The 24,842-nt window shown below is 45.5% G+C and overlaps 1 protein-coding gene across 2 annotated transcripts in view; it reads right to left on the bottom strand.

Moving 5' to 3' along the window:
• ssbp4 (single stranded DNA binding protein 4) overlaps positions 1–24,842 on the bottom strand; it is a 95,102-nt gene that overhangs the window by 19,500 nt on the left and 50,760 nt on the right. For both annotated transcript variants that reach the window (XM_068319079.1, XM_068319078.1), the window contains exon 5: positions 3,884–3,973. In XM_068319079.1, coding sequence (XP_068175180.1) covers positions 3,884–3,973 — 90 coding nt within the window. The remainder of the gene's footprint in view (positions 1–3,883; positions 3,974–24,842) is intronic.

Raw genomic sequence — 24,842 nt, 5'->3', positions numbered from 1 at the left:
AACGGACTTAAGCTGAGAGGAGAATTATATAGTAGGACTGTGTGAGACGACCAAAATGTCATATCTCCGCATAGGACAACGATACATAATACAAGAGAACATTTCCATAATTTCACTGAAATATAATTCATCCAATTCAACCAATCTGAATAGTGTATTTCTTATTAAATTATATACTTGACAAGTAAAGGCTTCTCCATCATATCTAATTACTTTTGTCCTTTAAAAAAAATTTTTTTTTTCATTTTCAATTGAGCAAGTAGCAAAATATCAAAGTTTATGAAGTGTAAAAGTAAATAGAAAGTAAAATCTGAGTGCAGACAGTGCTTTTAACCAGATTTTTTTTTAAACCACATAAATGCGACAGACGTAAAACCCTCTTACAGACACGAGTGTCTCGTCCGTCATTAGTTGTGAATTTGTTTGTCTTGCCTTCATTCACATGTCCTGCGTTGTGTGTGTGTGTGTGTGTGTGTGTGTGTGTGTGTGTGTGTGTGTGTGTGTGTGTGTGTGTGTGTGTGTGCGTGTTACACATATTTCATTACATAATGAAATTTAAGACACAAATAAAGGAGGAAATATTCTGAACTCCCATCAGATGTGAATAATTGAAGAAAGAGTCTGAAATAAGTCCCTTCTGTTTTTTTGTACAATTCTCGTTAACTACATATCTAAATATATTAACAATGATAAATGTTGATAATAATGATGACGATGAGAAATAAAATGTGTGAGATTTCAAAATTATTAAAGGTGCTGTGATTTTTTTTCCACTAAGAATGAGCTTAAATCCACCTTGTAACCACAGAGATGCAAATAACACCAACAATAAAGTCCCTAAATAACCAGCTTGTTTTTCACTCCCAGATTTCTGGGCAGCTACAAATTATAAGGGCACGTGAGCAGACACTCTCCTCCTCTTCCCATCTCCGCCCCGACCCCCCTTTGGCCCTCATCCCTCCCTCCCAGGACCACAACCAATAACAGTGCTAGGTTCACCTATGTTAATTACCCCACTAGTGCAACTGGAACAAATTTCTGCAACAGACACTGACTAACTGAAGAGTCGGCGAGGAGACATGTGCCACTGAGAGTGAGAAAATAAAACTTTCAAAGACTAGGGAGACAGAGAGGGTGAGGAAATGTCATGGAGAAGGATGCCAGGTGTGCGAAGGGGAGAGGAGAGCGAGGAGGTGGGGGCAGGAAGCCAAGACCAGGCGTAGAGAGAACAGACGCGTCTCCACCCGGTAGAAAATGCTTCCATACGATTCCACATCAAACGCAATTAACATTTGGGAGTTTTGAGTCTGATGCACTGGAGCGCGGCGTGTGTGGACTGACCTTACCTGCGGTGAGGTGAACACATGAGTAAAATCTCAACATGTGGTGAGAAAACAAACAGCTGGTGAATGAATAAGTGAGCTGAATGGAAAGAGCCGGCTCCCATAGAGCCGAGCAGCAGCATCAGTTCACCGGGGAGCGGGTGTCGGCTACCTGAGAGCCGTGTGCTGTGAGTAAGATGACATATGGGTTTGGTACGTCACGTCTTCATACGCTTCTGTCCCGGTAACACCATCTGCTTGATTTACGGAGAGGTGCTGCAACATTTTGGGGAGGCGTTCGGAATGTTCTGCTGGATTTTCTCCGTTCACACCTTTGTGTTTTCCTGACTGTCGCATGTCCTGCTGACATTAGCTGAGCCAAGCAAAGAGAGGAGGGAACAGAGCGAATATTGCTCTCCTCACTGCTCATCCTGTCTGTCCGTCCGTCCGTCCGTCTGTCTGTCGGCTAAAGCACACTGGATCTATTTATGGAACGCAATGTCATTCATGCAACACCATCAGATAGCTTTCTCGCTCGCCTGCTCGCTGCTCGTACATCATTAACATTCTCAACGACCCCGGCGCACACAGATTCTCCACGACCCCTGCTCTCTCTCTCGCACACACACACACACACGCACACACACACACAGACACACACACACACACACGTGCACACACACGCACACACATACCCAGAGCGCACACAGAGCACACGGCATGCCGCTTCATCAACCAGCATGAGATGAAGCAGGCAAATGGCTATACGGTTCCAAACTGTATTTATTTACACATCAGGCGAGCTAAACCTCCAACAGGATCAAATACGTGCTCATTCACTGAGAGCATGAAAGGCACTATGGAATATTTCACGTTTAGTTTGTCCGACAAGGGAGGAGTGAAAACTTCATTAACATCAAATGAACCGCTGATGATTCTGTCAGAGTTTAGTAGAAATAGAAATCAACATCAGCAAAGGGGACGTCTCACATCTTACCACAGGTCAAAACTCAGTCGGATTTCAAGTCCTCACCTATGACAAGGTAGAATCAACAGTTTTTAATTGATAAATCCAGTGAAATGTATCTATATAGTTGGTATTGACCATCTGTCAGAACCCTGAGGAGACAGCGGACTGATTTATTTTGACATTTTAGTATGATGTAGTAACAACAGCTGAGAAATAAGTTGAGAGTGATTTTCATTAGGAGCTGCTATTGCCTTAATAAAAATTTTCTTTTAGGATTTCAAATAAATGTAAAAAAAACCCCCAACAACAACAATTTAATCAATTTCTTTGAGTAGTCCTGCAGTTTTAAGCAAATACAACATTCAGTTCTTTCACCAGCTCTACCGTTCCAGGGAATATCGGTGGATTTGCAGATAATTCAAGAGTCAGCGGTTTGATGTGTGTCAAGTGTCAAATCAGGCTTGAGTGTGTGCAGAAAGGAGAAAGTGATGGAAAGAGAGAGAGAGAGAGAGAGAGCGATCACGCGACGACCTCGTTCTGAAGAGAGCAGCGATGACAGGAGGAATCAGTGAAGCAACAGAAACAGAAATAGTCTCTGTGCTCTATGTCCTCACAGGTTTTTCTCAGGTTCACCCCTCATCCACCCATCCGCTGTGGACCTGCTCTTCCCATCCCACCAGTACCACCCCTAACCTAATCATCGGCTGGGGTCCGGCTTCCTTTTTCCTCCGCGCCACCATACTGTTCCACCCCTCATCCACCCATCCGCTGTGGACCTACACCTCCGAGCCCACCAGTATCACCCCCATCTCTCCATGTGCTGTGGACCTTCTCCTCCAAGCCCACCAGTACCACCCCTCATTTATCCATCGGCTGGGGTCCTGCTTCCTTTCTTCCTCCGTGCCGCCATACAGTCATCCACACAGCTGTAATTGTGCCTTGACTTTAGCAACCTTAACCATATTGATACGGTCTCTATCTGGCCTATCTGCCACTCTCTCTCTGTCTCTCTCTCTCTGATGCTGTTCTTATCTTCCTTTGATTTCTTTTCCACCCAACCGGTCGAGGCGGATGGCCGCCCAAAAGAGTCTGGGTCCTGCCCGGAGTTTCTTCCTCATCGAGGGAGTTTTTCCCCGCCACTGTCGCTTATGCTTGCTCTGGAGGGCTCAGTTGGGTTTCTCTGTCTGTTAAAGCGCTTTGAAATGTCTGCTGCCATGATTAAGCACTATATAAATAAAACTTGATTGATTGATTGATTGATTGATTGATTGATTGAAACCACAGGAAGTAGCCTCCTTTCCTCCACACTGAAGCAACTTTTTGTGTTTGGGTGGACACGACGTGTCACAAACCTCGGCAGGAGTGGCCTGACACTTTCAGTTTCACACAGAGCATCAGGAGTTAATACCTGAGCTGGGACATATGGAACAGAGGCAGGGGGACACATCTGGGCAGGGATTAGGACAGCTAAAGAGGCTAAAAGAGCAGGAGGACACAGAACGATGCTTAGCCACGGCTGTGGGGGAGCTGTCGGGGGGGATATGGGGGTGATGCAACAGGGGGGGAGGTGGGACAAAGTTCTTTTCCTTACCTGAAAGAAGCCTGGGGGCATGGGTCCTCCCGGCATGCCATCATTGGGTGGCATGTTGCCCATCACTGGACTGGGAGCAGCGGCCGCACTCTGAGGAAAAACACAAGCAAAGCACAGCGTAAGCATCACCGTAGCAACGCAGCAGCGGGACGATTAGGGAGCAGTCGAAATAATCGAGATCTCCGAAAAACGACATGATCATAGTGAGAGATACAGCATTCAGAAAGTATTTGCCACGTCTCTTCTGTGAGTGTCTGGATGTAAACAGGACCCGTTAGCGATAACCGATGATGATGATGTTTAGTCAGACACTCGTTCACCGACGGAGGGAACAAAACCTGTTTAGTGAAGTCGCAGACAGTCGAGAAGGACATTTAAGGCTGTGCTCCAGTGAATTATAGTTTGTATGATGCACTGTCTGACTGCAACAGACAGCTCCATCACTCAAACCTGTTCGGAACCAACTGAACTTTAAGCTCGCAGCTGCAGACGGAGGTGGAGTTATGGACTGGATGTCAAATAAACAAGAAGTTCATTCCACACCACGTACGAGACGAAATATTTCCAGATCTGCCTCTTTGAGATGTGAAACAATTCCATTCCTTTTTGAGAGGTTCCGAACTAATTTTCTGACCAATGAAAACTGGTTGATACGCAAATTCATCACGTTTATTCACAGTAACGTCCAGCCATGTCACAACTCAACACTCTTATAACAATTTTTAAGTACTTGTCACTGCTCCGATCCCCACAATCTCATTCATCATGACAGACGCATATTGCTCCACAACTCTTTTTTTCATTTATTAAAATGAGCCAAACATATTATTTCTTCAGTTTTTTAATCTTTTAGTTTCAAAGATACAATACGATTCAGATCAAGCTTTTATTGTCTGCTTTCAACAGTTTTAACCTTGATGTTCCAGACATGTTTCACTCCGCAGAAGCATTGAGGTTCATTATTCAGCCCACCCAAAGCTTTGGTGATTTTTGTTCAATTCCTGGTATTATTTTGGTCCCACTCAGTATTGATGAAAAATGTAAATCAGTGCCACGGTCTTGATTCATACAAAGCAGCCTTTATCCCTACGTGAAACCAAAGTTTGAATAAAGGGGCCTAAAAATGTTCCTGGTGATAATTCCTCCATCTTTGTTCTCAAGCCCAATGATTTTCAACATCAGTGAGGAGACAGATGTGACACTCCCTGCTCCGGCTTTCTTTTGAGGAGGAGAGGCTGACAGTCGGTTTGGTCTTCACTGCTTTGTCTGAACGCTGAGACATCCGAGATGAGATGAGGACGCGAAAAAGTTACCGGGAGAAAGAATTTTCAGTCAGAGAGTGGAGTCAGTTTGGGAATTACAGGAAGGTCAGATGCTGAGAAGGATGGATCAGAAAAATAAAAACACAAACAGTACGTACACACACACACACACACACACACACATAGACAGAGAGAGAGAGAGATGGCACGATCTGGCAAATAGAAGAGAAGGAGAGGAAGAAAATAAGACATTCTTTCATAGTTTCTTCTACTAAACTGAAGGTGTTTCAGTTATTATATAATTATTTCTCAGCCTGTTGATAACAGAGCTGCTAATTCACCTGCTGACTGTGGATCTGTGCTAACCTGAGGGTTTCCTGCTCCTGATAACCCCACCAACACATTTGTTCCTCCTTTAGTGTCTTCACATCCTGCTGGTCTGGGACATGCATGAAGCAGACACAACATCTGTGGCCTGATGATGCCTGCAAACCGTCTACACGGGTCGTCTCACTTCATTTTTTAAAAAAAAAAGTCCTATCAAAATAGAGCAAAAAGACCAAACATATACGGAAGAGAGATTTCCTGGTAGGAGCTTGATTCACCTGTTAGCCAAGCGATTGCCTCACATTTGTGTGTGACATGTGTTGATCCATTATGAGCACAGTATTAATTATGACAGCATAAAAATGTGTTTTTAAGTCAGGGTAAGGTGTGGACTGTGAGTTCAAGAGGAAAAGAAGCTGCTTTTATTGGCTGCTACTTGTTAAGAAGCTATTCTCCCTCTCTCTGTTTGGGTCCTTTGGAGTCAAGCATGTTTTGGGGCCAGAAGTAATTATCACAGTCCTCACATCCCCAGCAAATACGATCGCTTTTCAAGAATGGGTGGGTTGTCAGCTGGGCTCTATAAAATGTGTAATTGTGAGCTGTTATTGAACAATAGGATGCCACAAAAAAAAAAAGGGCTGAATACAGTACAATACGCACGTACAAACACACACGGTTAATCAGCTGCGGTGTAACTGAGCATTATCAAAAGACAAGGAAGTGAAAAGGAGGATGGGAATGAAAACGAGAGGAGGAAAGGAAATGGCCAGGCGTAACTGGATGAACGACAGGGCATCTCGGAGAGAGGAGTGAATGGAAGCAGCGCTGGCGTGTAAATATGTGTGGCGACTGTGTGTGTGTGTGTGTGTGTGTGTGGCTGCCTCCCTCCGCCAGCCAACGAGGCTCCATAGAACTCAGGTGAAGCAGCAGCAAAAGGCCCCTTCTCCTAGTTGCCATGACAACCCCGACCTCAGCTCCTGCTCTCCAGTGCCCATTAAAACCCTCAGGCCGTCAATCATCAGCATGGCCAGGGAGTAGAGGCAGAGCGAGGGAGAGGAGGGAGAGAGAGAAGAAGAAACAGAGATGGAGTTTAAAGCAGCCTGTGGCTTTTGATAGCTGGCCTGTTTGCCACTGTCTCCCTCCTTTTCTCTCTCCGCACACAAACAAACCCGATGCGCGGCAGCCGAACAGCGTTACCTCCTCACACACATCACACTCCTCATCTCACTCTGTCCACACCTCCCTAAAACCATTAGAGCTGCATTTTATGACCCCGTCTTCATTCCTTTCACATCCTAAAAGATGCCACCATTCAGAGCCCAGCTTTAATTAATGATACCTCTGCACAGCCCCGCCCGTCTTATTCTGCATCCATTCAAAGTGTACTGGAAAAAAAGAGCTTCTGGATCAACAAGGTATTTGATCATTTTAAAATCTCTCATTTCTTTGCTCATTTAATCTCAAAGGTTGTTCTTTCCTTATATAACTGTAATCTCTAGTTATTTGGAGAAGTGACATCCAACTCACTGATCACTTTGTATTGTTCAACTAAAAATCTTGACTGCTTTAAAAACAGTCATTGGCTGGCTCCGTCAGCAATAATAATCAAGCACTAGAACCTTTTAAATGTTGTAATTCATTTGTTTGAGCCACAAAATGTATCCCCGTAATCTGGATTAAACAAGAAAGCGTTCAAATTTGTGAAGTTTACAGGTGTTGGTAAGTCAGATCTAACGATGAGCTTTTGATCCATTATCAATAATTACTTTCAGTTCAATCATTTCTGTTTATGGAGAGTGTGAGTCTAAATTCTATTCTAAGCAATTAAGGAACATAACTATAAACTCAAATTTAACCAGATTATCATGCATGGCATTTAATCCAGTGAATCACTAATGTTATTAATCATTCCTACATCTATCAGTCAACAAATCCAGACTGTAGTGAGTGTAAAAGAACAGATGTGAGTCCATGTGAACGAGCAGTCCTGTACCGTTGGGGATGTGTTTGGTCATTTCCTCTAACAAACGGGGGCAGCTCCCCTTTAGCCCCTGGTTGTGATCATCTTGAGCTCCAGCAGAGGCCGGCCGGCTGGACGGCCTGCAGACGGTGAGTGAGCGGCTCTATCTGTCCGCCGATCAGACCTCAGATTCCAGGGGGTAATGGATCTGCTGTTATCTGGGTCCAGACAAGCGGGCCAACACACCGCTACCTGCTGGCCACAGCAACAGCGATACTGACCTGTGTTAGTGAATGTAGCTGCGTATGTGCTAACCTGTGTTTCTGGTAACAGTCGGACCTGAATGGACTGATGGTGCAATGTTCTCTGACCCTCACACACACACACACACACACACACACACACACACACACACACACACACACACACACACACACACACACACACACACACACACACACACACACACACACACACACACACACACACACACACACACACACACAGACTGAAGCAATGTGTTCGAATCACATTAAAAATCTGCCCCATGGCTACACAAAACACAAAGCAAATACTGCTGGACAACCAGGGGTGTGAATAAAAATGAACCTATTGGTAAAAGAAGGCTGCAAAGAAAAGCTGTATTCTAAAAAAAGAAGAAGTATGTTTCTATTTATATTTGTTCAAGCACAAACAGGATTGCAGATGAAGATGAGGTCAGGATGTCTAGTGTGAAGACTTGGTGGCTGGTGGACTGACTTACTGACAGACTGTCGGATTCATCTCCATAACCAAACTAGGAATTCCTCTCCTGTCATCGCCGTCTCCCTCTCCTCTCAGCTCCGCCATTTGTCCTTCTGTCACAGCCCTCCCACTCCTCCTCCTTTCCCTTCTGCTTGAAGTGCTCCAATAACTCTGTCAGTAAAGTCAACTCTTAAAAGCTTAGCGGAGAGGCAGGAGTGTGTAAGCAGGGCTGCCGGCCGACAGATGGGTCTGATCGATGGGAGACGGAGAGCCGTCGGTTCGCCGTGTCAGGAACCCAGATCCCAGCCCTTTGACTTGAAAATTCCCTCTATGACACACACACACACACACACACACACACACACACACACACACACACACACACACACACACACACACACACACACACACACACACACACACACACACACACACACACTAATGTGCCTTTGTCGTCCCATAGCTCCGGCAGCTGTTATGCCAATCAGGTGAATTAATTACCGGTAAACAAATCTGCTTGGGATCCCCCCACAGAACACATGAAAACACAAACAAACACACACACACACACACACACACACACACACACACACACACCCCTCCTCCCAGTAAGCCATGCATCTATTCCCAGCGTCAGTGCCCCGGGAGCCTGGAGGTGCCTCTCAGCTACCCAGGCACCCAGATAGCTGTTAGCCCAGGGGGGGAAAGCACCGTGGCTGGAGACGCCACCGCAGCGCTCCACATGCTGCCCCGGAGCACTTGCCTTTACTCCTGCTGGATGCTGCCTATTGGCAGTTCACACACACCACCTGACGGGAAACACACTCTGGAGGGCAAATGGGAGAAACACGCACCCATGTCTGTGCAAACATGTATGTAACTGACAGACCGGCCTACATGATGTTGATGTGGGAAGTCTCTGTGGGAAGAAAAAAAGTTATACAATAACTGAGAGTCAAACTTCTGAACTCATTAAACGGAGAATCTAAATACTTCCAGTTTATTCCACATTACTCCTGATGCTGTGGACACTGATCCTGTGAGATAGTGACAATGAACTCTTCACCAATGAGATACTGGAATCTGAGCACGAGTACAAACACACTTATATGAGATCTAAACACACCTCCAGGTTACTCAACACTAGTCAGGAGAGACGCCAACAGCCATGCAACCCCCCAGCTTTGACCTGATGTACTTTCCGCAGATTTGATTGACCTTTAGCTGTTTCACGACCTCTCTGATCATTTAGCTGTTCAGTCCTGGCCCCAAGAGGACTTAGTTATGAAACTATTTGTCTTTTCCGGATCTTAATGACAACAAGCATCATCACAGAAGAACAGAAACAATCATAACCAATAGAACTGATGGTTACACCTGCAAAAATAAGACACTGCATTCTATATGTGTACAACAACTTAATTTATGTGTGTAAAGTTTGTTCATGAGCTGAAACGATTGATCAGCAGCCATTTCCAACAGTCTCTGTTTCCAGCTACTGAAATGTGAGGACATGGAACACAGTTGGGTCTAAACAAGTCAAGTTCAGTGTAAGTTGCTTTGCTGTCCAAGAAATTGGCATGGATCTTACACCATTATTTGATGAACAAGCCTAATCATAACCATCCATCCATCCATCCATCCATTCTCTTCCGGTTATCCGGGGTCGGGTCGCGGGGGCAGCAGCTTAAGCAGGGAAGCCCAGACTTCCCTCTCCCTAGCCACTTCGTCCAGCTCCTCCGGGAGAATCCCAAGGCTTTCCCAGGCCAGCCGGGAGACATAGTCTCTCCAGCGTGTCCTGGGTCACCCCGGGGCCTCCTCCCGGTAGGACATGCCCTGAACACCTCACCAGGGAGGCGTCCAGGAGGCATCCTGACCAGATGCCCGAGCCACCTCATCTGGCTCCTCTCGATGCGGAGGAGCAGTGGCTCGACTCTGAGTCCCTCCCGGATGACCGAACTTCTCACCCTATCTCTAAGGGAGAGCCCGGACACCCTGCGGAGGAAAGTCATTTCGGCCGCTTGTATCCGGGATCTCGTTCTTGGTCGTTCTTGGTCGTACAGGGACCGAACAGCCCTTATCAAGGGGTTCGGTACCCCATATTCCCGAAGCACCCCCCACAGAACCCCCCGAGGAACACGGTCATACGCCTTCTCCAAGTCCACAAACTCCCATGGTTGGGCAAACTCCCATGCCCCCTCAAGGACCCTGCTGAGGGTGTAGAGCTGGTCCACTGTTCCACGGCCAGGACGAAAACCACACTGCTCCTCCTGAATCCGAGATTTGACTTCCCGACGGACCCTCCTCTCCAGAACCCCTGAATAGACCTTGCCAGGGAGGCTAATCATAACCAATGGACGTAAATGTTGGTAATAGTGCTCGCAACTGACTGAAGCAAGAGGTTTGAGTAGGAAGGGTTTAACTGAACCCTACTTTGAGCTAACCTAAAGGGACAGAAACCTGCTTAATCTGAGCCTGCAACACACACTCAGAACAGAAGTGAAGTAATTTAGCAGCTCGTCTCCTGACACACTCACACACACCCAGAGAAGCCTTTTATTGACAGTCTCGGCAGATAATGACCAAAGGTTGACGATGGCCTGCTGCTCGCTCTGGTGACCCTTTCTAACTCAGGTCCCCCTGCTGATACTGCTCTTTAATTACACACACACACACACACACACACACACACACACACACACACACACACACACACACACACACACACACACACACACACACACACACACACACACACACACACACAACCGGACATGCACACGCACTGCGCGCTTACACAGAGTGATATTCAGCTCCCACCCACTCTGCCCGTGGCCTTTCACTCCCTCATTAGGCAGTTGTTGTTGGGTGGAAAGCCACCAGAGGACCAGAGGACAGGGTGTCGTGATGACGCTCGTCCACAAATACATGAAAGAGGCAGATATCCACACGCACTTAAAGATTTAGAGCCAACTGAAGAAGACCAATGCTGCAAATTAGGGAATAATCGAACGCTTGGAGTTTAGAGACAAAACACTTTGAAAACACAAAAGAAGGAAAAGGGTCTTTTATTTGAGAGAAAGAGTTGGGGAAGATTTTATCACGCTCTATATATCCCTCCTGGCATTTGACATGAGGCTGGAGGAAGATTCGTCAGGAACACAATTACTTTGCACACTTATTTCTTCGTCATCATTCTCGCCTCCACGCATGCTCACTTGTCTCCTGCCGTCGTTCTTTGGAGTCAAATAAAGTGACACGACCTCAATGTTGGATCATGTTGCAGTATTTTAAAAAAGATGATCTCTGTACTGCTAGTTTGTTCATGCTTATATCAGCAGTACCATCCATCCATCCATTAAAGGGCAAGCGTGTCATTCATCAGGTGCCCTTTAGCGCTAACGTTCAAAAAACCCAAAGAGAGATCCATATTCTCCACTTCCATATACCAGAATGCACTGCAGCCAGAAGACATGTCATGTTTTGCCAACCAGGCAAGAGTCCTTGCTATTTTCAGCAACAAACCTAAACATCCCTCATCACTATCACTGTCACTTTTTACTCCCCCTACCTGCATTTAAAAAATATACCGCAGTAGAATACCAACATGTTTACAGCCTCTGTCTCAGCTTTGTGCAGCAGAATGCTGGGAAATGTTAAAGGAAACTTAGTACCACAAAAAGATGTAATAAACTATTCAGCCAAAAAGACTCAGAGGGTGCATTGAGTAGGTCAGGTGGAAGATGAGTAACACTGGAGGATCCAGGTCTGGCCCCTTGAACACACCTGCACACACCAAGCACATGTGTGTGCGTGCGCATGTGTGTGTGTGTATGAAGGTAACGCAGTAACATCAGCACTCTACACCATGCGACATTTACATAGGACAAACATTTTTTCTATGTGGGTGTATATACATAAGAGTAAACTCATGTATCCATCAATCCATCCATCCATCTATCCATCCATCTATCTATCCATCCATCCATCCATCTATCCATCCATCCATCCATCCATCCATCCACCCTTTTTTTGAAAGATGAAATGACCATATGGGCTATGGGCAAGAGACGGGATACACCCCAGTTGCATCGCCAGCGCATTGCGGGACAATATGCCCATCTCCTTCTGTTTTATATCACCAACAAGCACAAAATGATCATTCTACCTGATTTCAGCAACACCTTTGTAAATCAGAAAATAATTCAGATTCCGGCCTGCTGTAACACTTTAAAACAGGGATGTTTTCACTTTTCACAATGTCTGCTGAGATGCTGAGCTTTTACACAATGTCCCTGTTTATCTCCAGCAGCTCCTTTTTATTTTTTGAAGGAGAGATTCCTAAAACATTTCTGGCATTGCCGCCAATTAGCCACTTTACTAATATTCACTTATACACTTGAAAAGGTAAAACGTTAAAGAGAACAGAACTGATGAAAACCTGAAACAAAGCTACATCTTCACACACTGAACGAAGCCCGTCCATTAATTCTGCTGCTGTTTATCTAACCTACAGACTCACTTTCACACTTGCCACTGTTGGAATCTGTTGCAGCTCAAACTTTGCCAAGATTTAATAATATAACATAACACTTTATCAGCCAGACCTCCTACGGGACTATTAAAAATGAAAAGAGTCTCTGGCAACCTTGTTAGCAATATCTACCTCCTCCTTATTCTTTGGCATTCTTTCATATTCTTCTGCTCCTTTCTTTTCTCTCTCTCTCTCTCTCTCTCTCTCTCTTTCTTGTGTTGTGCTCGCACAGCTACATTTTATTTCTGCAGAGCCGGGAAGGTGCAAGATGAAAAGGAGAAGGAAGTGGTGGTATACTGCGAACACAGAAAATGGAAAGAGAGAGAGCAGCCAGGGAGTTACAGTCAGGCTGTGCACATTCCATAATGCCTAAAGCAACATGGTGGACCTGAAAAACTGAAGTCAGACGTCTTTAGCTCGAAACTGTTAAAGAATTACCATATATTATCCTGTATAATGTGGTAATAGAGAAAATGACCTGAGTAAACACTCTGCTGGGAAGACGGAATGAGAGAAGTTTATAGAAAAAAAGCCACAACCTCTGACTGAATTATTTTGTTCACAGTAAAGATAGATTCACAGCTGAACACTTCACCGGTAGGCCAGATTCACCGTCTCGTGTCAGATCCAACACTTACTGTATGTTTAACCATCAACAGAAACAGACCCCACATTTAAAACCATCTCATGCCAACCTGTTCCATGCACCCCATTTATATTTTAGAATGTCAAGTCGAGCAACTCAAGTCTGGCACTGGCAAAAATAAAGGAACACTTCCTTAAGCTGCATGGAAAACAACGGAAACAGACTTTGCTGTGAAAATGACATCAGAGTAGCACTTACCAAGTAGTAGCACTAGCCAAGGTGAAACCACGCATATCTGAACTGGTCTCTCAATCACAACAGCAGAAGTCACTGATTTGCAGGTAATCAATTCATGTGAGTTCATGCACTGTCTTGGTTTTGTTCTTTGAAAAAGGTGACATTAATGCACAATTCATAAACCAGTAAAACATATACAGTATTTTCCGCACCTAAAAGCCTTTAATTTTCTCAATTTCTTATAATCCTATGTGCCATATAAATGAAAAAAGTTTTAAAATAGATCATTCATTGAAGATGAGTTCTCAGATGCGTTTTGTAATCCAGTGCACCTTATGTATGAAAATTTAAAAAAAACAATAAGCCATTCATTGAAGATACACCTTATAATCCAGTGCGCCTTATAGTGCGGAAAATACTGTAATCATGTCTTAAATTTTATTTTTAATTATTTATTTTTTTACTAAAGGGGTTCGGTGAGTGAGCATATGAAACCGGCATGGGTTCGGCACCTCCAACAAGGTTAAGAACCACTGTTTTAGAGTGTGTGTATTGTGTGTGTGTGTGTGTGTGTGTGTGTGTGTGTGTGTGTGTGTGTGTGTGTGTGTGTGTGTGTGTGTGTGTACGTGTGTGTGTGCGTGCGTGTGTGTGTGTGTGTGTGTGTTTGTGTGTGTGACTAGGCAGGAAAAGGCATTCCCATGGGGGCAGTCTTCCTGAGCCCCAGACATTGGGGGGTTGGGTGTGAGACAAAACTTTGCTTCAAAATGCAGCAACAATAAGTTCAGTGTCAAACACTGTGAGAGAATGCACATGAAGCTCTATCATCCCCAGTGATTGTGTGTGTGTGTGTGTGGGGGGGGGCATTAGCTTGACCAAAGACTGTCCAACAGTCAATGGAAAAAACAGAAGAAGACAAGACTCTGACTTTGTGTCATAAGTCAGTCCTTTTTCAAATAAGCTGATAATCGGATGAACACAAACCTCCCTGGAGCCAGATGAGCTTCAGCTATGGTTGTTGGAATATAAATAGCACTGACCACACCTCACAGGGCTAATAAACTGGGACAAGACCAGCCACCACGAGAACTGAAGAAGCCTCTTGGATGGGAGCTGAAATGTCTTAAAGAGACTTTCTCACAGTCCAGTGGATTGATTTAACCAGCTTTGGATAACCATGACCTGGAACTGAAAACCTACACAGACAACGGAACCACCCTGGACTGTTACAGCACAACAACAGGTTTGTCCATACTGATCAGCAGTTCTTCTCCAGGTTATAATGTTAGAGTCTTCAAAACCCGGAAACATGGAAGACCCAGGAGCAAAAACCAAGCTGACCCCGTCTCCTGCCAGAAAGCAGGAGGACGCCAGAGAGGTGGGACAGCAAAACCACATTCCCAAGACAATGGACGGTCTGTGGGCCTTACTGCAGCTCAGTGGGGCACGTTGGGGAAAGAGGGGAAAGACTGAGAGAGGAATCCAAATAGATAGAAAGATGTTAACAAGAGTTAGAGTAAGAAAATAAATATGCACACCATAAATACAAGCAGCTGTGTGTGTGGGGAAAAACATCTACGTCAACCTCAGTCCAAAGTTTCTCTGAGATGGGAGGCAATAAACTCTGTTACTCCTGCTGCACCGCCTCACCTAATCAGATGGATGTCCTCAACAACACTTTCTATTTCAAACTGCACCATGTGGCGTCTTTTTTTTGTTCTTTCTTAACATCGACTTTCTGGTTTTCTTTCACAAACACGGAATAACCTTGTGTGGTAGTTAGTGTAGGGGTGAGGTGGTCTGCTTGCTCTGCAGGAAACCCTGTAGTTGCCATTACTAGCAGGAGATACAGAGATTTTCTGACAGCTACATCTACAGCTGGAATAAAAGTAGAAAACAAAGCAACAGTGTCAAAATAGTGTCAGAAGTGACGGATTGAGGTGTGAGGGAATTTTCTGATGGAGGTAGCTGGTATAGAAGAGTCCCCTCTTTCACCTCTGAGAACAATTAGACCCCAGATCTTCATCTGATGACACCTTGTCCTCAAAATGCATAGATGACTTCTGCATTTCTGATGCTTTATGACATAAATGTGTGATAACTGTAACCAGAATAGTCATACATTCTGTCATATATCAGATAAAAATGAAATTATGGGGAAAAAAATTAAGTACCCACCTCATGCTGGAGAGATACTAAAACCCCCCTCAAGGACTCCTGAGGGTCTCTGGACCCCATTATGAAAACCCCATTCAATATGAAGCTCAGCAGAATAACATTACATTAATGTGAGTTTTGTTCTACGTCTTCGTATTGAATGCAGCTGCTAGACTCACTTGTGAAGAGAGTCGTTGTTAAATTCAACACGGTCACCTCTGAATACGTCTTATAGTCGCTTAAATCAACTTTAATGCTAACCTTAAAACCATTGGTGTCAATAAAAGAAGTAACCTTAAAAGTAGGGAACTCACATTTCGAACCAAATACTCCAACAACAATTACATGTTTGGCCATTCTTACCAAATGTCACGGATGAGACACGAATGACAGAAGATCACCCATCCATGAGACGACAATCTTTCATCCTTACATGACTACCCCCCCCCCCCCCCCATCCCTGGGACATATAGGGAGATAAACGGCCTCGGTAGGACCTTCCAACCTCTGGACCACCAGTCGAGCGGCTCCTACAGTTCAGCGGGGCCTGACATACAATTAGATCTGACATTAATGTGCTCTATTTGCATTCTTGCTTCCAGGAACAATTTCAGTTGCCAGGCAGCGCGGCTCATAGCTTGTTGTCAGAGACAGCGGTGTCAGGGAGCTGCTCTTTCAGGGATGATTTAAACTTCCATTTCAATGACACCACCCTTTCATCCAATGCACGAGACCAGACAGAGAGAGAGCAGCGCGGCAACTTCCTGTCCAGCTATTTGGAGGTCAGAGAGCTAAGACTTCCCGGGTCGGCCTCAGGAGCCGTGATGAGGACAGAGGTTGACAAATATTTACTCTGGAGGTGGAACGGATAGGAGGAGATGAAGAAAGAGGAAAAAGGGGGTAAGCATTGCCAGCCAGCACCTCACTTTCACTTAACACAAGCACGCATGTAGGCAGGAGAACTCTCACCAGCACTGCCATCAATAAATAAATAGAGGCTGACAGAAATATCCCCAGCATCGTCTCAGGCAGTGCAGCACAGCACTGGCACGCACAAATAGAGAACCAGTGAAAGGACGACACAGAAGCACACACACACACACACACACACACACACTGAGAAGTTCAGATGAAGGAGCGATAGCAACAGCGAGGAGAACGAGAAGCAGGGAAACAGAGTAAATGAAAAGGCATAAGGAAACAGAGAAGAAGGAATGAAGAAATGTAAAGACAGAGAGGACTCCTCTATTGTGAGTGTTTGCTTTGGGTCTCCAGCCAGCAGGAAGGATTAATCGTCGAGGCGAAACAAGCTTACTGTTCAACCCTGTTTGCAGGAAGAGGTGCCGGGGTTATTTTCTCTCACACACTGAATGCCACACAGCCCTTTTTGCCACTCGCCCCACCCAAAATCAGACTCCGTTCCCTCATGTCTGTATCTCCACAGCCAGACAGACAGACAGACCAGACCGGGCCATGAGGCGCTGTAACACACACACACGCACACACACACACACACACACACACACACACACACACACACACACACACACACACACACACACACACACACACACACACACACACACACACACACACACACACACACACACACACACACACACACACACACACACAATGACGCCCCTATCTGAACCTCTGCTTCATCGGTCTGCCTCAACTTCTGGTTCTGATTTAGAAACAACCTCCTCACAGCTCTCCCCTTCTTCTCTTCAATTCCTCCTCTCTCTGTCTTTGTGTGTGTGTGTGTGTTTGTGTGTGTCAGCTAGGAAGAGAGAGAATGTGTGTGTGTGTGTGTGTGTGTGTGTGTGTGTGTGTGTGTGTGTATGAAAGAGAGGGAGTGAGTGAAAGAGAATAAAACTAATGGATAAACCAACACGTGTGCAAGCACAGCCTGAGACGTTTATGCCCCCTGTGTGAGTTGTGTTTAGACACACACACACACACACACACACACACACACACACACACACACACACACACACACACACACACACACACACACACACACACACACACACACACACACACACACACACACACACACACACACACACACACACACAAAAACAGCATGAAGGCCCCGAGATCATATTCACAGAGACAGAAGCTCCCCCTACTTCAATGATTAGTTTCAATATGCCAGTGATCACAGAACACCAGGAAGACACACACACACACACACACACACACACACACACACACACACACGCATGCACGTGCACACATGCACGCACACACCAACACACACACACACACACCAACACACACACACACACACACACACGTTTCATTTGCCATTTCCCCTCCCAGCAGTACTGGCTGGATGCCAAGCCACACATAAACATGATGCATTGCGTTCACAGCCTTTCTGCAGGTACAGTAATGCAAACACTGGAAAACATTTAAGCCACATCAGCGGCCCGGCTGCTCTCATTCAGAACCGAAGCTTCTGGACCATCAAACCGCCCCAGCGAGCTGTAAAGACACCACCGGCTGTTGTGAGCCCCTCTGGTACAAAGCAGAGCAAAAGATCTGATTAGATTTCTTTATTAGTAAAATTAGAGTTGATAAAATATGTTCTTGGTTAGCTTATTAATATCACACTCCTGCTGCTGGGTTGTTCTCTTCTTAATGGTTGATCTGTCTTGATAAAACATGTTCTCTTCTGTCTGCTTCTGTATCTTTCTCCGTTGACCAGAGCTGTAAATCCAGATGACAGCCTGAACTGAAGCGCTTCACAAAACAAGCCACAAACTCACCGGGAACAAGCCTCAACAAATATGTGCAACAAGAAGTCCATTCAGGATCAACGCACGCCTGGCACCATGACAAGCATTTTTTGAATTGGTCACGTCTGCGCAGGATACAGAAGCCACAGCGAAGCACGCAATGTTAAGGCTGTTAGGGTAAATATGGACATTGGGCAACTGGTTTTTACATCGAATAACCAAAACCAGCCAGTGATTTCATCGATTATGATGTGGCTCTAAAGATGGCCATGCTGCTTGTATGTTCTCCCTGTGTCTGCTTAGGCTCTCTCCAAGTTAAGCTGGCGACGCATCCAGGGTTTACCCCTCCTTTAGTCGACTGGGATAGGCTCCAGCAGACCCATGACCCACGAGACGGATCACCGGCGTAGATGAGATGAAGATGAGAAGAAGATGGATGGATAGATGAATGGTCGCATTCCCATCAGCCTCAGCTGTGGTTGATGCTGATTAGCATATTTATATGCCAACAGCCTAAAATAGGACCATCAATGGTGTGAAGAACTATTATCAACATCGAGAGAAATGCAGGGCTGCTTGCATAAATGTAAACTTTATGTCTAGACACATTTTTATCATCAACTAATCACGAATGAATGGGGAGAATTTTTTTTTCCAGACGCCAGTGTGGTAACCAATAACAACATTAATACTTTTCCTATGAACTGGATCCTGCAAAACCTGAACAATCACTCCACTTGAGCGAAGCTGTTTCTCCATTCAGCGGGACGGAAAGGATTTTGCTACCCCATATTTGTTCTTTTTAAAAAATTGAACACGTCATGGTAGTGTAGAAGGTTCTCCCATGTCCTCCCACGTCAGTAAGGATTCTGTCCTGCTTCCTCCCACCAAAAACATTGGGTTTTCTATGCACCTGCAGTGTGGGTCTATTTGATGAACACATAGATTCATAGATGGTATATGCTATAAACTGTGGAGGTCACAGGGCTGTGAGCTTGATGTTGGATATTGATTAAATTGTAGGGGACCGTTGGGGCTTGATGGAGGTACAGTCTCTGGTCTACTGAGTGTCGTTCCAGTTTGAGATGCACCGCAGTGTAAACACAGTTTATCCACCTTCATCAAATGCAGCGCTGGGTTTACTCACCTTTTAATGTCTTACTATTACTTAATGTTTGACGGTTTATCCATTGGACATCTTTTTATTTTAGCTTCCCTCTGTGATTTTGTCCAATTACTGTTAATATCTCTGGTTAATTTGCTGCTGCCCCCCCCCCCTTCACTCCACACAAAAGAAGACTGACCTAGAATAATGGGAACAGAACAACCTGCCACCTGCTAGCATGGAGAGAACACAGTGTTTTGTAAATATGCTTTCAAATGCAGGATAGTCATTCTCCTAATGATCATTTATTTCTAACCTACTTGACACATTCTTTGTTTTCATTACACCAGAAACTGCAAACCAGGGTCGTTCCTGTTTCTTGACCTGGAAGGTGATGTAGAAATACAGACAACGTGTTTTAAATCGGGGTTTTTTTTGTTTTTTTGTTATGTTTTTTCAGGTAGTGTGCTTCATACCTCTAAGTAATTGTTTTAAAGTTTGAAAACACAGCCCCTTCTTCCAGGATACAACCAAACTTGACCAGCCTGAGAAGATCATTTACCCAGCTTCAGCTCCCCACATCAGCCCCGCTGCCCTCTCCCCCACCCCGTGCTCCCCCGTTTCATTCTCTTTATGTAAAATCTGCACATGAACGGGAACAGGCTGCACAGCCCCATGAGGAGTAATGTGGTCGTTTACCTCCGTTATCTCCTTGTCGCCCCCCCACAACACACACAAACCCACTACCTTCCCTCTGCCTACCCCCTTCTTCAACTTGGTATCGCTTCCGTCTCTCTCCCTCTCTCTGCCCCCCCCCCCCCCATTCCTCTCCTCTGCCCCCTCCCCCAACAGCCCTCAGCCAATGGTGTCTGGGTCTTAGGCAGCTCAGAGAAGCTGTTGTCATGGTGACGGGGCTCCTGTCTGTGTTCTGTCCCTCAGGCATCCCATATCCAGAACGCAGCATCGTGTTTACGTGAGAGGAGAGGAGAGGAGAGGAGAGGAGAGGAGAGGAGAGGAGAGGAGAGGAGAGGAGAGGAGAGGAGAGGAGAGGAGAGGAGAGGAGAGGAGAGGAGAGGAGAGGAGAGGTTTCAAAGAAACATTTATTTACATTTAACTAAATATCATAAGTCACCACATCAAAAAATCAAAACGACCAGAAAACAATAACATCAAAGAGATTAATCAAAAATTAATAACCAAAGAGTTTTCTTCACCTACAGAACATAAAACCTCCCCAACACCCCATGTTTGGTTAAAAACCATCAAGTTGTCCGTCATTTTGTAGTAGGAGTGTTCAACCCTTAGTCTGGTTTTTTAACAGTCCCACCATCACAGGCACAACTTCTGTGCTACCAGCTCCCCGAGTCCGGTTCCTGCGTGTAATCCAAATCGCAAGTTTGGCAGTTGCAGACAAAAAATTAAGCAACACAATAACAGGCTTACTTACCTTTGAGTATTTTGGTCCAAAGATAAACAGATCAAACGTAAAAACATTTCCAAAACCCCGAAACCACCTTTTTAGTAAGTCAAATAGTGCCACCAACCGGGCACACTGAACAAACAAATGTTCCAGGGTTTCGCAATTTCCACAAAAAATACACCCCTCCCCCAGCTCAGGATCAAGGTGCGCCCTGTATCTGTTCGTGGCTATAGCCCCGTGTACAACCCTCCACTGGAGGTCTGCTGCCCGTTTCTCAACAGGCAGCTTGTACAGGCTCCGCCAACTGCCCTTCGGGGAAGAATCTGGGCCAAAAAACCGGGCCCACCTCGACTCCCCTACACCTCCCAATGTCCTAATGTGCGTGATCTTTACACAAATCACATAGAGGTCCTTCTTCTTAGCCTCTTTAAAACTGCCAAGTATGGGTGTCGACAAGGTCAGGAGTTGGCCTCCTCCTTCCGTCCACTCCCCAACGGCTGGGGTTATTGTCACCAAAGGAAAAATGTAAATGCCTTCCTCGCTCCACTGATTACAGAGGTCCCGGTCCCTTGCAGATCTTCTTAATGAAGGGGGCAGGGCGGCACAGACTTCATCCACCACTCTCTCAACCAGTCTGATGGAGTTGATGCCACACTTCTCCCTTAGGGCATCGACCGTCGTCCCCATCAGATGCCCCAGTTTAGTGCAGCCAGCTCCCCTCAGCTTAACCCTCAAGCTAACTGACTGCAAAATGTCAGTTCTTAAAAAATCATTAAAAAATAAAGGTTCATCAAATAGCCACAGTCCTGGTATTTCAGGCTTAGTGCGGGCTATGTCAAACATCCTCCAGGCTTGCATAACAGTTGCGTAAAAAGAAGACGGCCAAGAAAGGTCCAGCTCCTCTGAACGAAGCAGGAACAGCTGTTTGTCGTAGGCCAACCTCCCCGCTCTCCTCAGCAGCAGACGAGCAGAATCCAGCCAGCTAGGGCCACAGCCGTAAAGGAATCTCTGAGCTGTCTGCAGTCGGAATGAGGCAAGTTTAGATATGACATCCACAAGTCCTTGGCCTCCTTCACTAACCGACAGGTAGAGCACTGGTGCTTTGACCCAATGCCGGCCAGACCAGAAGAAGTCCACAATAGTCTTTTGGATCTCATCCAATAGACCGGACGGTGGAGTCAAAGGAACCAGCTTGTGCCACAGGGTCGAGGCAACCAAGTTATTAGCAACCAGAACTCTTCCCCTATATGACAGCTGGGGCAGCAACCATTTCCATCTAGACAACTTAGCGCACACTTTCTCCTTCACTCCCTCCCAGTTCCTCCTCTTGAAGCCCTCAGTGCCCAAAAAAACACCCAAAACTTTTAGCCCCTCATTCCCCCACTTAAGCCCTCCAGGCAATGTAGGTACCACTTGATCCCTCCACTGCCCTATCAACAATGCCTCACTCTTTCCCCAATTCACCCGTGCAGATGAGGCACTTTCATATAAGGACAGAGTATCCCTCAAATTCTGAACATCCCCCTGTGTTGACACAAAAACACAAACATCATCAGCATAAGCGGATAAAACAGGAGGACGCTCAAAATCGAGGGATCCAGGTATTGAAAAACCACCGAGCCGCCCTCGCAATCTGCACAGCAAGGGCTCTATGGCAAGGCCGTAGAGTTGTCCTGAAATAGGACAGCCCTGCCTGATCCCTCGCTGCACAGGAATCGGCCGACTCAGCCCTGCCCCCATCTTCAACATACACTGTGCACCATTATACAATAAACTAACCCAAGACATAAACCCATCACCAAAACCAAAAGCTTTAAGTGCAGCAAACAAATATGAGTGGTCTACCCTATCAAAAGCTTTTTCTTGGTCTAGTGACACAATACCAACATTAACACCATATTCCCGACACAAATCAAAAATGTCTCTCACAAGGAAAATATTGTCCATGATGCTCCTATCAGGGACACAGTAAGTCTGGTCACGGTCCACCATTAAAGCTAAAACATCTTTTAACCGATTGGACAGCGCTCTGGAGAGCACCTTGTAATCCGTACACAACAGAGCAACCGGTCTCCAGTTCTTGATTAAAGTCAGGTCCCCCTTCTTCGGCAGTAGAGAGAGCACTGCTCTCTGGCAGGACACAGGAAGAGACCCAGTTCTAAAACTGTCAAGGATGACCCCGTGCAGATCCGGCCCAAGGATATTCCAAAAATGTTTATAGAATTCAGATGAGAGGCCATCAATTCCTGGCGCCTTACCTTGCGCCATTTGATGAACAGCTGCAGTAAGTTCCTCCATAGACAAGTCTAGATCCAGAACAGCTTTCTCTTCCTGACTAAGTTGAGGAAGACCATCCAAGAGCTCCTCACGACTCTCAATGCTGCAATCTTCTGCCCCGAAGAGGTCCGCATAAAAGTCCATTACGTGCTGCCTCATCTCTGCTGGATCACTAGATAGAACTCCTCCTGGAAGCTGCAGGCAGGTCATGCTCTTCCTCTGCGCTACTGATCTCTCCAGGTTGAAGAAGAAAGAGCTGGGAGCATCCATATCCTTCAGTTGAAGGAAGCGGGACCGGACCAGCGCCCCTTTCACTCTTTCTTGGAGGAAAGAGCTGAGCTCCTGCCTCTTTTCCTGCAGTAAGCGACCTGCGTTTGGTCTTGAGTCCTGAAGTAATCCCTTCTCTAAGGAATTAATGTCCGCTTCAAGCTCTTTTACAATTGTCTTAAGTTTGAAAGTCGATAAAGCTGTATATTGTTGGCAGAACACCCGGATCTGTGTCTTGCCAACCTCCCACCACAACTTTATCGAATTGAAGTCGACCCGTCTCTCCCTCCATCTCTGCCAGAAAACCCGAAAACTCCTACAGAAACTCCTATCCTGCAGGAGTTTGTTGTTAAAACACCAGTAGGAATTTACCCTCCCACCTGGTGAAAGGATCAAATCGGTACAAACAAAGTGATGGTCCGTGAAGCCAACGGGGGTTACCTTGCTGTCAGCTAGTGAGGAGGTCAGAAACTGTGAAATGTACAGCCGATCTAGTCTAGCTGCACATATCTTGCTGTTTATTACTTTTAACCATGTGTATTGTTTGGATTTTGGATGTTTAACCCTCCACGTATCCACTAGATCTGCCTGGCAGATGATGCTCTTCAGTTTCCTTGAGGATAGTGGATGAGGCTCTTCGCCAGTTCTATCCAGCGTAAAATCCAAAGTACAGTTAAAATCCCCCCCTAAAATTATCTGTTCATGATGGAGCTTCCTCAGTTCTTCTTCCAGAATGTTAAAAAAGTCTGTCCTGTCGGTTCCCTGGTTTGGAGCGTAAATGTTTAGAAAACAAAAGACACAATTATTAATTTCTGCTCTAACCAGGAGGAGCCGACCCTTCACCACCTCAGAAGAGGATAAAACCTTCATGTTGTCCTTTAGTCTAAAAAGAACAGCCACACCTGCACTAAAATTACTTCCGTGGCTGAGGACAAGCGACCCCTCCCACCATAAAGTCCAATCTGTGTCATCAGCAGGAGTGGTATGAGTCTCCTGAAGAAACATCACATCCACTCCCTTCTGGGTAATGACTTCGGACACCAAAGCTCTCTTCTGCTTATCCCTCCCTCCGTTGATGTTTAAAGAACCGATTTTTAATTGTTCCATACGAAAAGATAGGAAAGAGAAGCAGACAAAAACCAACATCCAATGCTCAGGAGATCCCAAAGTTCAGCATGAAACACCGTGTTGTACATGGTCATGTAGAATTTTTAACTTTCTTAACAATTTTACCCGATTTTTTTTCCTTTCGCAGAGTTGTGATATGTTTCTTTAAACGAAATCGCTTTCGTTCATCCAACTGGTCAAAACCAACCCTCCTTTTAATAATATTAAC

The sequence above is a fragment of the Antennarius striatus genome, chromosome 7, assembly GCF_040054535.1.
Source record: "Antennarius striatus isolate MH-2024 chromosome 7, ASM4005453v1, whole genome shotgun sequence".
Classification (NCBI taxonomy): domain Eukaryota; kingdom Metazoa; phylum Chordata; class Actinopteri; order Lophiiformes; family Antennariidae; genus Antennarius; species Antennarius striatus.
The sequence above is the reverse complement of the archived record's forward strand: the minus strand, read 5'-3'. Positions and strand labels throughout refer to the sequence as shown.